General features: G+C 37.9%; 1 protein-coding gene across 5 annotated transcripts in view; it reads right to left on the bottom strand.

The window, feature by feature from the left end:
• HDAC8 (histone deacetylase 8) overlaps positions 1 to 12,945 on the bottom strand; it is a 213,003-nt gene that overhangs the window by 160,998 nt on the left and 39,060 nt on the right. For 4 of the 5 annotated variants that reach the window (XM_078065218.1, XM_078065215.1, XM_078065216.1 and 1 more), the window contains exon 5: positions 6,101 to 6,208. The exons of the other annotated variant lie outside the window; for it this stretch is intronic. In XM_078065218.1, the coding sequence (XP_077921344.1) occupies positions 6,101 to 6,208 (108 nt within the window). The remainder of the gene's footprint in view (positions 1 to 6,100; positions 6,209 to 12,945) is intronic. 5 annotated transcript variants of the gene reach the window in all.

Genomic DNA, 12,945 nt, shown 5'->3' with positions numbered 1-12,945 from the left:
GTGGCTACCTCACCCAGGCAGAGCCAGATACCTGCACTGTTCAACAGCTGCATTGTTACTGGCAAAGATTTTGCAACATTTTTTTTTGTTCAGTCCTGGCATCAAAATTCAGCATCATAGATTTCCAGTGTTTACTTATTTGGCCCTTTCCTATTTTCTCTTTTAGTGTTAGCATAACTCTTATAATTCTTTACTTTCATTATAGCTATTTTGGAACCAGCCGGTAGTATGGTTTGGCTTTTCTCTGTTGTTGGCATATAATAAAAATAACGGACAACATTTATTGAGTGATGATCCTGTGCCAGGAACTGTCCTAGGTGCTTTCAATGTGTTAACTCAATCAATTTTCACAGCAGCCCTGTGAGGTAGATACTATTATTACTTCCATTTTAAAAATGAGGAAACTAAAACAGGGAGATTAAGTCTCTTGTCCAAAGTCACGTAGGTAGGAAGTGGTTGATCTTGAATTTGAGTTTAGGCAGTCTGGCTCTTCTGCACATAAGCTTAATCACTTTGGTAAACAGCTATGATATACTTCTGTCAACATTTGTTGCTTTTCCTCTCCTTCATAATTTCTTCCACCTCTCCTTCATGCCTATTCCTGTTTCCATTTCATTTATAATGTTGCTGAAATTAGTCTATCTGGTCAGTTTCTTCCTACCTCTTCGCTTATCTTTCGTGCACCACTTTACTACCTTTTCTGTTCGCCTCCCTCCCCTTTGCCATTTTCTAACTTGCATTTAGAAGCTTTTTGGTCAAAAAAGGAACTGCCACAGATCCTTCTAGTAGCAACTTTTCTCTCCAGGTTTCTCCTACAATATCTCACCAAACTTTAATCCTTTTCAACTTTCAGGTTATGTGGATTTGGGATAAAGGGTTTGTTTTTTTTTTAAATCCCCCCCAAAAGGCAAGTAAGTGACCCAGGGCCAAATTTGTACCAACTGACTTCGTGGTGGTCCTCTCCTCTATAAACCCAATTTAGCTGCTGTCCTAGCACCTTTGGATTTAGAAGTTATACAGGAATATGTGTGAAAAAGGATCAGGTCAAGAAGGCTCTACTTGTTAATAGAAACAAATCCAATAACTGTGTGACAAAACTGAAAATGTTATCCAGGAAATAAAATAAATGTGACAGCAGCATAATTCTACACAGTTCTCACTCTTTCCACACCATTTGACATGATAAGCAGTCTCTATTAAAGACAAATGAAGGCTTGAGAGAATAGAAATATGGTAATATTTGCCTGAAAATGAATCAAGAAAAGGGACTATGAATTCATTATGGTGAAAAGTGCTGGAAGGCCACTTTCAGAATTCACAGACCATATTTCCCTTTGGATGACTATATAGTCTAAGGTAAACGAATGGGAGAAGTATAAAGCAGTTCTATTTACCGCCAAGAACCTTAGCTAGTTTATAAACAAAACCTAACATTTGCACTACAGAAGAGTCAAAGCAGTGACTAGGTCCCTGATAATTGCTGTAAGATTAATTCAGTTAGGGAATAAATTGAAGCGACAGGTCAAGATGAACTCAATCTACTGTTGTTTCCTTTGGACACGCAAAGTCTCATTTTTTGGATCTAAGCTTTTTAGCACATTTTTCTCTGATGACATAGAATTTTCATGTTCTAAACTATGGTTTTATTCAGTCAAGTATAGATTAGCAAGTCAACGTCTTCACTTGGCTAGTGAATTTTTCTTTTATATCACTCTGCTTTTAGGGAAGGAAGTAAATGAGAAGAAACCAAACAATTTCCCAAATTTCCCAGTGTATACCCCAGGTTCAGTCCAGATTTAGTCAATATCCAGGACTTTTGGTGATCTTATCCAATTAGAGTCAAGGGTTTGCAGAAACACTGTGTAACTCTAAGTGATAGTAGCAAGATTCAATCAGGTCTGGTCTACTGTGCTTACTAAGGCAGAAAGCTATAGGCACATTTTTTTTAAAAGGTTAAAGAATATGTCTAAAACAAATAAAAAGTCTGGTGCAACTGTTCCCTAAACCAGAAAAGTCCATTAACCAGAACATTCCATTCCTGAGCATTCTGGTTAATCAAAAAAATTACTTTTTACTTTAAGCTCTCAATTAATGAACTTAAAAGCCTCAATAGTTTAGACATCAATATTGAGTTGAGGAATTCAATGTACTCTCTTCCTCCACAAGAAAAATAACATTTTATGAATAACTGATGGAAACCGTGTCTGCTCAACCTTTCCCAGTTAAATAGAAAAAACACAAAAGCACTGGCAAAGCAGCTGTCTCAGGCTTAATATATATGTATCTGTATTTCTGCACCTGGTCTTGGCACACAAGATGAGTGTCTCAGGAGCCAAAGACTTTATGTGCTTGCATCCCCAACCTACGTAATATACCCCATTAAATTGGCTGGAGTTTATATTAGGTGTGGATAGGAGGAAATGCCATTCTGCTCAGTGAACTGATCACAACCTCTGCCGAATCAGGAGAGAGGGAAGAGTGCTTGCTTTAAAAATGCAGGGAATGCTTTTCAGACTTTCTGGCTTCTGCTGATGCAAATCTAGGGTAATTTTTTGACATCCAAGAAAAACATATGGGAGCTCCTCAAATGTCCTTTGGCTATAGGATTAAGCCCCTTGACAAATTTTACCATGTATTACTGAAATTGTTCAAAACTTGGATTGAAAACACCTAGGGTTGTTGTCATGTTATATCTACGTTAATTATGGTATCAAAAAGACAAAATATAAAAGGTGGAACATTATTTTTTACACCTTTTCTGCAAACAAATGACTAGCTACATTCTGAAATTTTGTTCACAATTATAATATACATATATTCTACTCAATAGTTTTCAGCTGTAGATTGTGACTTCCTAGCAAAATGATAATTATTTCTATTTTATACAGAGGGAACTTTCATAATTTACCTCATATTTATAAGAAGGTGTCAAGCCCAAGGCAGGGAGTAAAGGGGCCTGGCTGGCACTCGTAGGCCTGGCTGAACAAGACTCAGAATCATTTTGGCCACCCCCAGAAAATAAGCCTTGAAATATAACATTACTCCTAGTCCCCAGTAGTACTGCGGCCTTCCTCTGATACCTCAGTCTTGGCAGTCTGCCTAAGAGGGGACACTGTATGCGATCAATCCGCAGGAGGGTGCTGAGGACTCATTCTGTGCTCCATCTCTGTACTAAGGGTTGTGGACAATGCAAGATGTCCTGGACCCTGCCCTTCAAAAGATTATGACTGAGTCAAATTGAGCTGTAAGATAAGACAAATACATATTTAAAAAACCCATAAGATGTGCATGAATAAGTGTGAAATTATATGGTATAGACTATGTTTTTCTCAACTTCCAACCACCTAGCCCTAACCTGGAAGCTTTCTTCTAAGAGGCTCAGAGGACATACGATTTCATTTACTCCCATTAGCTCCATATGAAGTAAGGGAAGAAATGGCTATTCCTCTTTTACAGTTGAAAAACAAAAATGATTTCTATCAGAGGGTACTTAGGGAATTGGCCACATACTATAGAGCTTCTAGGGGTCCTATATTCCTCACAGTGTTCCCTTCCTTTTTTTTTTTTTTAAAGATTTTATTTATTTATTTGACAGAGAGAGACACAGTGAGAGAGGGAACACAAGCAGGGGGGAGTGGGAGAGGGAGAAGCGGGCTTCCCGCGGAGCAGGGAGCCCAATGTGGGACTCGATCCCAGGACTCTGGGACCATGACCTGAGCCGAAGGCAGTTGCTTAATGACTGAACCACCCAGGTGCCCCCAGTGTTCCCTATCATACACTTTACACTGCTTATTGTAAGTTTCTAAAGCACAATTCTGACAATGTCATTACCCTGCTTAAAAACCCCTCAAGGAGTCCACATGCCTATACGAAAAAAGACCCTTTCTTTAGCATAGTACACAACGCCCTTCATGGTCTTGGCTGGGCCTACTTCCTCAAGTCTCTTATCTCACCATTCCCCTCAAGTACTTAGAATTTAACCACATTAAACTTTTCTCCCTATCCCAAACACAGTATATTCTCTAAGTCTCTGGGGCTTTGCGCGTATGTAGTCTTGGATGTTGAATGACTTCCATCTCCTCTGCCAACCTCTTACCCATCCTTTAAGATCTGGCTGTGAAGACGGCCCTGAAGTTCCACCTTCCTTTTGCAGGCAAAGAGAGTTGATTCCTTTTTTGTACTCCAGCAGTTTATTTAAACCTCTACCACAGTACTTATCAAACTGGCTTGCACATGATTACTTCCTGTACCTGTCTCGTCCACTAGACTTTATAAACTCTTTGAGAGCAAGGACTGTATCTCTTACTCATCTTTATACCTTCAACACCTAGCACAGTGCTTAGCACATGGCAGGCTCTGAAGAAAACATTTTTTTTTATTTTAAAGAATTTATAGGAATGATGAAATGTCTAAAGAATGGAGAAAAGGATTCATATTTTTTACCTTGAATAAACGAAAAATAATGTTCAGATTATACATTTACAAATTCAAATGTGATAAACTAGAAAAACATTGGGCCAGATCACTAAAATTGGACTGATCAGTACCCAAATCAGGAAATTTTAAGGATCCATGACTCATTGCTCCCCTCTTTCCCCCCCGCCGAAGAACAAACAAACAAATAGAGAAACAAAGCATGGATTTAGGTAGAAGCTGGTTCTGGATCTAGAGACATGTCATTAGTTTGTTTGTTTGTTTTTTTTAATGTGTGATAAAATAGGGAGCTTTGCATTAAATATATCCAAAAAATAAAGTTAGATGTGGCAGTTTTGTTTGGTAGACACAAAATTGAAATGACTTGAATCAATTGGCAAAGTGGGTGGATATCACTAGGGTGAAATTTAATACTGAAACAAAGAAGGTAATTCACCGATGTGAGACAAACAAGGAGAGTGGAAGATAGCTGTAAGGTCATATTTGAAGTGGTTCTCAGTACTGCAGCACAGCGATAGACTCCCGGGAGACTGCACAGACCATCTTGATGCTATGAAATAAAAACCTAGTGCTTCAAACCAATGGACAGGCTTTAAATGTAGAAAGAACCATCTGGTGGTACGTTTGTCTCTGTAGTGACAAACACATGCACAAATAGCGATTGCTGTCCATTGTGTCATCTTTAAATATTGAAGACAGAGATGTAACAATGGCATGAAGGAATATCAAGATATGCATGTTCAGGCATAGGTTAGATCTGTAGCTCTCTTTTTTTTTTTTTAAGTCAGCTCTATGCCAAATGTGGGGCTTGAATTCATGACCCCGAGATCAAGAGTCACATGCTCTGACTGAGCCAGCCAGGCGCCCCAGATCTGTAGTTTTTAAAGTTCTCTTGAGCAGCAGACTGTTTTTTTTTTTTTAAATGAATTTTATGTGGAATCCCAATATAGAAAACAAACAAAATCAACACTGCTCTGGTTAAAGCGTGAGTGGACACTTGGGGGCGGGGGTTCCAGAACCCTATATACTTAGCTACCCCTTTACTTCCTGTAGTTGCCACTGAGACATCTTAAGGAATCCTGGGATAGATACTGCAGAAAGGTCTCTACATGGAGAGAGAGGTTAGAATAGATGACTTCTGGTTCTTCCTGACTCTGAAAGTCTATAATATGATAATCCTCTCTCTAATATTCAAGATCAGTCAGGAAATCAGGATTTTATTCCACTATGGAAGAGTCCAGTAGAGGACAATACAAATAACTAAGGGTTTGAGAAATAATCTTAATGATTACTTATTGGGCACAGGTAACAAAAGAGGTCTATCCCTTCCTTCCTCCCTCAACATATAAATTTGTACTGAGCACTCACTCTGTTCTATATATACTCTGGGAATAAAGATGAACAGATCATACAGATAAGCCTATTCTCAAGGACTTCACAGTGTGTGTGTGTGGGGGGGGGGCAGGCTATGTGGAAGCAGGTGAAAAATACAAAAACAAACAAGAAAACAACATCCTGTGACAAGTGACATCACAAAAATAACACACAGTAATGTGATAGAGAGTAACAGGGTGTGTGTGAGCGTTACTTCAGATAGGTTGGTCAGGAAAGATTCTCTGAGTAGGTGATATTTAGACAAAGACCTGAAAAGTGAAAAGAAACTCACCCATACTGAGATGGAGAAGTCTTCCAGGCAGAGAGAACAGCATTGCAAAAGCTCTGAGGCAGGAAAGAACTTCCTTGGCCTATTTGAGAAGCTGAAAGGCCAGTGTGGCTGGAACACAGTTAATGAAGGAGAGCAGTACAAGATGAGTTCTGATGGGACCAAATCACAGGAGCCGTCACAAAGAGTGTGGCCTGTATCCTTAGTGAGATAGGAAGCCTTTGGAGGGTTGTGAGCAGAGGAGGGGTAGGATCTGACTCAAACTATCGTTTATTCCATGAAGGGATGTTGTATAGGTCATCCCTGGCACAAGGAAAATGAGCTGAACTGCATCGGGAGAAATTTGGTAGCACAGAGGAAATCTGGAAGAATTGTTGCCAAGAGAGGTTGAAGAGTTTTATTTTATGGCATAAAGCTAATTTCTTGGCATGATTTAACAAGCAGCCAGAAAGATAATTTCTTTAGCCTTCTCACAGCTGTCAGCTTTGAGAATTTATCCTTGGTGTCACAGTCACTGGGAGAGCTGAGGCTCATATTTAAGTCTCCTCTCAATGCTTCTTTCACTAAATTAATTGCTTCTAAATTGCTTACAGCAAAGCAGCGAAAGATGGCAGAAATACAGTACTTCCTTTTTCAAAGACTCCTGAAAATGTGATTTTTCTCTGTTAAGAACCTACCTTAGTACTTGCTTATGAGTTAGTTTACCGGCCAGTTTCCTCCTGGCATCTGAACCTCAAATCCCAACCTTAAGTCAGTCTGGCCACCTGTTTTTTCTGTTCCCAAAGCTAGGATGGTCAAGTGCTATTGGAACAAACCATGTAACTGCAGGGGTACCCCATTACACATTTATGGTTCCCAATCACAGGTGGGTCTTCAAGGCTGCTCAGTAATAATTTACTTCCCTCTAGCTGTCTCTTTCTCACTCCTTACAATGGATACTACAATCTCACTAAGACCCAAGAGCTCCTGATCATAATTCCATTGCATTCACAATAAAATCCAAAGTCCTACCATGGTCCGCAAGGCCTTGCATGACATGGCCCTTATCAATTCCTCTGTCCTCTCCTGCCCCTGTCCCTATTACTGACTTTGCTCTGGCCACAATGGCCTTCTTGCTCTTCCTAAGAACATCAAATGGATAATGGTGTGCATCTGCAGTTATATGGTTTGCTTTTGAGGAACCGCCAGATTGTTTTCCAAAGTGCTGTACCATTTTACATTCCCACTAGCAGTGTGTGAGGGTTATAATTTTGCCTGTCCTCACGTGCATTTGGCATCATCTGTCTAGTTGATTCTAGCCATCCTGGTGGGTGTGAAGTGGTATCTTACTGTAGTTTTGCTCTGCGCTTCCCTAATGACCAATGATGTTGAACATCTTTCCATGTGCTCATTGGCCATTTGTACATCTTCTTGGTATAAGGATCTATTCAAGTCCTTTGCCCATATTTTAACTGGGCTATTTGTCTTTTTATTGCTGAGTTGGAAGAGTTCTTTATATATTCTGGACACAAACCTCTGATCAGATACAGGCACATCCGTTTTATTGCACTTTACTTTACTGTGCTCCACAGATAATGCCTTTTTTTAAAACAAATTGAAGGTTTATGGTGGAAACAGCAAGAGAACTAGAATTAGAAGTGGAGCCTGAAGATGCGACTGAATTGCCACAATCTCGTGATAAAACTTATGGACAAGGAATTGCTTCTTATGGATGAGCATAGAAAGTGGTTCCTTGCGATGGAATCTACTCCTGGTGAAGATGCTGTGAAGACTGTTGAAATGGCAACAAAAGATTTAGAATATTACATCAACTTAGTTGATAAAGCAGCGGCAGGGTTTGACAGGATTGACTCTAATTTTGAAACAAGTTCTACTATGGGTAAAATGCTATCAAACAGCCTCACGTGCTAGAGAAATCGTTGAAAGGAAGAGCCCATATTGTGTGGCAAACTTCATCATTGTCTTCTTTTGAGAAACTGCCACGGCCACCCCAACCTTCAGCAGCCACCACCCCGATCAGTTGGCAGCCATCGACACTGAGGCAAAACCCTCCACTGGCAAAAAAGAGTATGACTCACTGAAAGCTCAGATGATGGTTAGAATTTTTTAGCAATAAAGTGTTTTTAAATTAAATATATACATTTTTTTAGACATAATTTGTTATTGCAAACTTGGAAGACTACAGTATAAACATACATTTTATATGCACTGGGAAACCAAAAAAATTCATTTGACTCCCTTTATTGTGATATTTGCATTACTGCAGTGGTCTAGAACAGAACCTGCAATACCTCCAAGGTATGCCTGTGTATGATTTGGAAATGTTTTCTCTCATTCTATTGGCTGTCTTTTCACTTTCTTGATGGTGTTCTTTGAAGCCCCGGAGGACTTAATCTTGATGAGGTCCAATCTATTTATTTTTTTCTTTTGTTGCTTGTGCTTTTGGTGATATATCTAAGAAGGCTTTGCCAAAGCCAAGGTTATGATGATTTACTCCAATGCTTTCTTCTAAGAGTTTTATAATTTTAGCTCTTACATTTAGGTCTATGATCTATTTTAAACTGTTATGTATGGTAGGAAGTAGAGGTCCAAATTCATTCTTTTGCATGTGGATCCGGTTGTCCCAGCACCATTTGTTGAAAAGACTATTCTTTCCCTATTGAATTGTCTTAGTACCTTTGTCAAAAATCAATTGACCATAAATGTGAGGGTTTATTTCTGGACTCTCAATTCTATTCCATTGATCTATATGTCTAACCTTATGCCAGCACCACACTGTCTTGATTACAGTGTGAGTCCTCCAACTTTGTTCTTTCTCAAGATTGTTTTGGCTTTCTGTAGGTCCCCTGCATTTCCATATGTATTTTAGGATCAGCTTGTCAATTTCTACAAAAAGCCAGCTAGGATTTTGTAGGGACTGTGTTGAATCTGTAGATCAACTTGGCAGTGTTGCCATCTTAACAATATTAAGTTTTCTGATCAACGAACATGGGATCCCACTACACATTATTTATATGATTCACAGTTACAAGGAACTAATGTGTAACAGACAATTTTTAAAGGTGGGATCAAAGGAATTTTTTTGCAGCTTTATTAAGATATGATTTAGATACCATAAAATTTATCCATATTAAGTATACAATTCAATGATTTTTAATAAATTTACTGAGTTAGGCAGCCATCACCATAATTTAGTTTTAGAACATTTTTATCCCTCCAGTAAGAGTCCTCATACCTGTTACAGTTAATCCCTATTCTTACCCCCAGAGCCAGGAAACTACTAATCTACTGTCTGTATAGATTTGTCTTTCTGAACATTTCATATAAATGGAATTATATCTTATGTGGTCTTTTCTATCTGGCTTCTTTTACTTAGCATATTTTTTCTTTTTTAAAAGATTTATTTATTTTGAGGGGGGGGGAGAATGCATGAGCCGGGGGAGGGGAAGAGGGAGAGAGAGAGAATTTCCAGCAGACTCCCTGCTGAGCGCGGAGCCTGATGTGGGGCTCAATCTCACAACCCTGAGATCATGACCTGAGCTGAAACCAAGAGTTGGATGCTCAACTGATTGAGTCACCCAAGTGCCCCTACTTAAGATAATTTTTAAAATTAATAGAGCTTTCTAGGACAGTTTTAGATTTACAGAAAAACTGAACAGATAGAACAGAGAGTTTCCATATACCCTCTCCCCCACATATAGTTTCCCCTATTAACATCTTGCATTAGCCTGGTACATTTGTTGCAATACTGATATATTATTATTAAAGTCCATAGCTTACATTAGGGTTCACTCTTAGTGTTGTATGAGTTTTGACAAATATATGATGTCATGTAGCCACAATTACAGAATCATACAGAATAGTTTCACTGCCCTAAAAATCCCCTGTGCTCTGCCTAAGTATTCCTCCTCTCCTCTCCAACCCCCTGGTAATCACTAATTTTTTTTTTTACTGTCTCTATAGTTTTGCCTTTTTCAGAATGTCAGATAGTTGAAGTCATACAGTATGTAGTCTTTTCAGGTTGGCTTCTTTCACTTAACAATATGCATTTAAAATTTCTCCATTTCTTTTTGTGGCTCGATAGCTCACTTTTTAAAATTTCAGCTTTACTGAGGTGTAACTGACATACAAAATTGTAAGATATTTAAAGTGGACATTGTGGTGATTAGATACACATACACCTTGTGAAAGGAGTGCCCCCATCTAATTAACACATCTATCATCTCACATACTTATCTTTTTTTTGGTGAGACTATTTAAGTTCTAACCTCTTAGCTAATTTCAATCCTACAATACAGGATAGATCATTTTTTATTGCTGAATAATATTCCACTGTATAGATATAACAGTTTACTTATCCATTTACCATTGATGGACATCTTGGTTGCTTCTAAATCTTGGCCATTATGAAAAAAAAAAGCTGCTATAAACATTTGTGTGCAGGTTTTTGTGTGGACATCAGTTTTCAACTCAATTGGCTCAATACCTATGAGCACGATTGCTGAGCATAATATTTTTGAGGCTCATTCATGTTGTAGCATGTATCAGTATTTCATTCCTTTTAAAATCCTTGAATAGTATTCTATTATATGGACATACTACATTTTTTTACCCATACACTAGTTGATGGAAATTTGAGTTGTTCTCACTTTCTGGTTATTATGAATAACCAAATAGAATAGAGCAGAATAGACAAGCTATGAACACTTATGTGCAAGTCTTTGTGTAGATATATGTTTTCATTTCAATTGGGAGTGGAATTGGTGGTATGTATGATAAATTTATGTTTAACTTATTAAGAAACTGTTAAACTGTTCTCCAAAGTGTCTGTTAAAATAAGCCTTGCACCTGCCCTGCTGTCTCCCTCCAACCGTGGAGATCCTTCTCCTAGTCCTCAGATCAATTTCCTGGGTGTTCCAAGTGATCTGACCTCAATATGGCTGTGTTATAGAGACAAGGAAAGCTTAGGGTCCCCCTACTTCTCCACCATCTTAACTCCCTCCCCCTAAACTGTTCTCCAAAGTGTCTGTACCACTCTACATTCCCACCAGAAACATATAAGGGTTCCTGTTTCTCGACATCTTTGCCAACATATACTGTCTATCTTTTTTATTACAACCATTCTAGTGGGTGCGTGGTGGTATCTCATTGTGGTTCTAATTTGCATTTCCCTATGATTAATGATATTGAGCATCTTCTCACACGCTTATTAACTATTCATATATTTTCTTTGGTGAAATGTCTATTCAAATCCCTTCCCATTGTTAAATTGGGTTGTCTGTGTTGTTGTTATTGAATTTTAAGAGTTGTATATTCTGGATACAAGTCCTTTATCAGATATGTAATTTGCATATATTTTCTCCCAGTTTATGAGTTGTCTTTTTATCTTCATAATGATGTCTCTTGAAGTACAAAAGTTTTTAATTTCTATGAAGTCCAGTTTGTCAATTTTTTTGTTGTTTTATGGATCACGCTTTTGTTGTTGTACCCAAGAAATCATTGCTTTACCAAGGTCTCAACGGTTTTCTTCTACATTTTCTTTTGTAAGTTTTATAGTTTTAGCTCTTACACTTAGGCCTCTTATCCATTTTTAGATAACTTTTGTGTATTGTACGAAATAAGGGTCTAATTTTATCTTTTTGCATGTGTATATCCAATTGCCCCAGTACCACTTGTTGAATCTCACCATATATTTTTAAAGGCTTTAAAAAGAAGTGTTTTTCTAACTTTGATTGTGAAAACTTTCAAGCCTACAGAAGAGTTAGAAGAATAGTACAACAAGTAGTCACTCATCTTACACTTAGATTCACAAACGGTTACTAATTTCCCATTATTTGTTCTCTCCAGACACACACACACACACACACACACACACACACACACACACTCTGCTGAGTCATTTGAAAGTAAGCTACAAATATGAGGACACTTCACTCCTAAACACTTCACCATGCATCTCCTAAGAAAAAGAAGTCTTCCACATTGTCACATCTAAGAAATCAGTATTAATTTAATAATGTCATCTAATAATATAGTATAAATTCAAATTTACCCAGTTATTCCAAAAATGTCTTTCATAGCTCTTTATGATCCTCCACCCCCCAATTCAGAATCCATTCAAGGTTGGCACATTGTATTTGATTGCTAGAGCTCATGGTTCTTTTTCAATCTAGAACAATTCCTTTACCTTCTTTTGTATTTCATGATAGTGGCTTTTTGAAGAGTCCAGGCCAGTTAACTTGGTGGAAGTCTCACAGTCTAGGCTTGTCTAACTGTTATTTTCATATTTAGATTCAGGTTAAACATCTTTGGCAAGAATATTTCATAAATGATGCTCTGTACTTCTTATTACATCAGGAGGCACAATGTCAGGTTGTCCTGGTATTGACAATGCTGGGTTTAATCACTTGTTTAACCTAGTGACTGCTAGATTTTCCCATTGTAAACGGACATTTCCCCTTAGTAATTGAGCAAGGAACCTGTGGGGTGATAATTTGAGACTGTGTGAATATCCTGTTCCCCAAGAGCTTTTTACTCAATGGTTTTAGCATCCATTTGATAATCATGTCAAAATCAATTATTATACTGGGAGTTGTAAAATAGTGATTTTCTATTCTATCTTCCTTTTATATTTATTAGCTAGTATTCTGCTAGAAAAAAAGATCTTTCTCCCTTTTTTCCCCCTCTCTCTCTACTGAATATCACTATGGACTAATGGATTATTATGATTATTGTTGTTGCTATAATCCATTTCCATTAATAGTTTCACAATTTCAAAAAAGTACATTATTTCCTAGCTCAGTCAACAGAAAAAGTCTAACAGCAACATGCATCAATAGCAATGAGCA

Source organism: Halichoerus grypus, chromosome X, assembly GCF_964656455.1.
Source record: "Halichoerus grypus chromosome X, mHalGry1.hap1.1, whole genome shotgun sequence".
Lineage (NCBI taxonomy): Eukaryota > Metazoa > Chordata > Mammalia > Carnivora > Phocidae > Halichoerus > Halichoerus grypus.
This window is presented reverse-complemented; position numbering and strand designations above follow the sequence as displayed.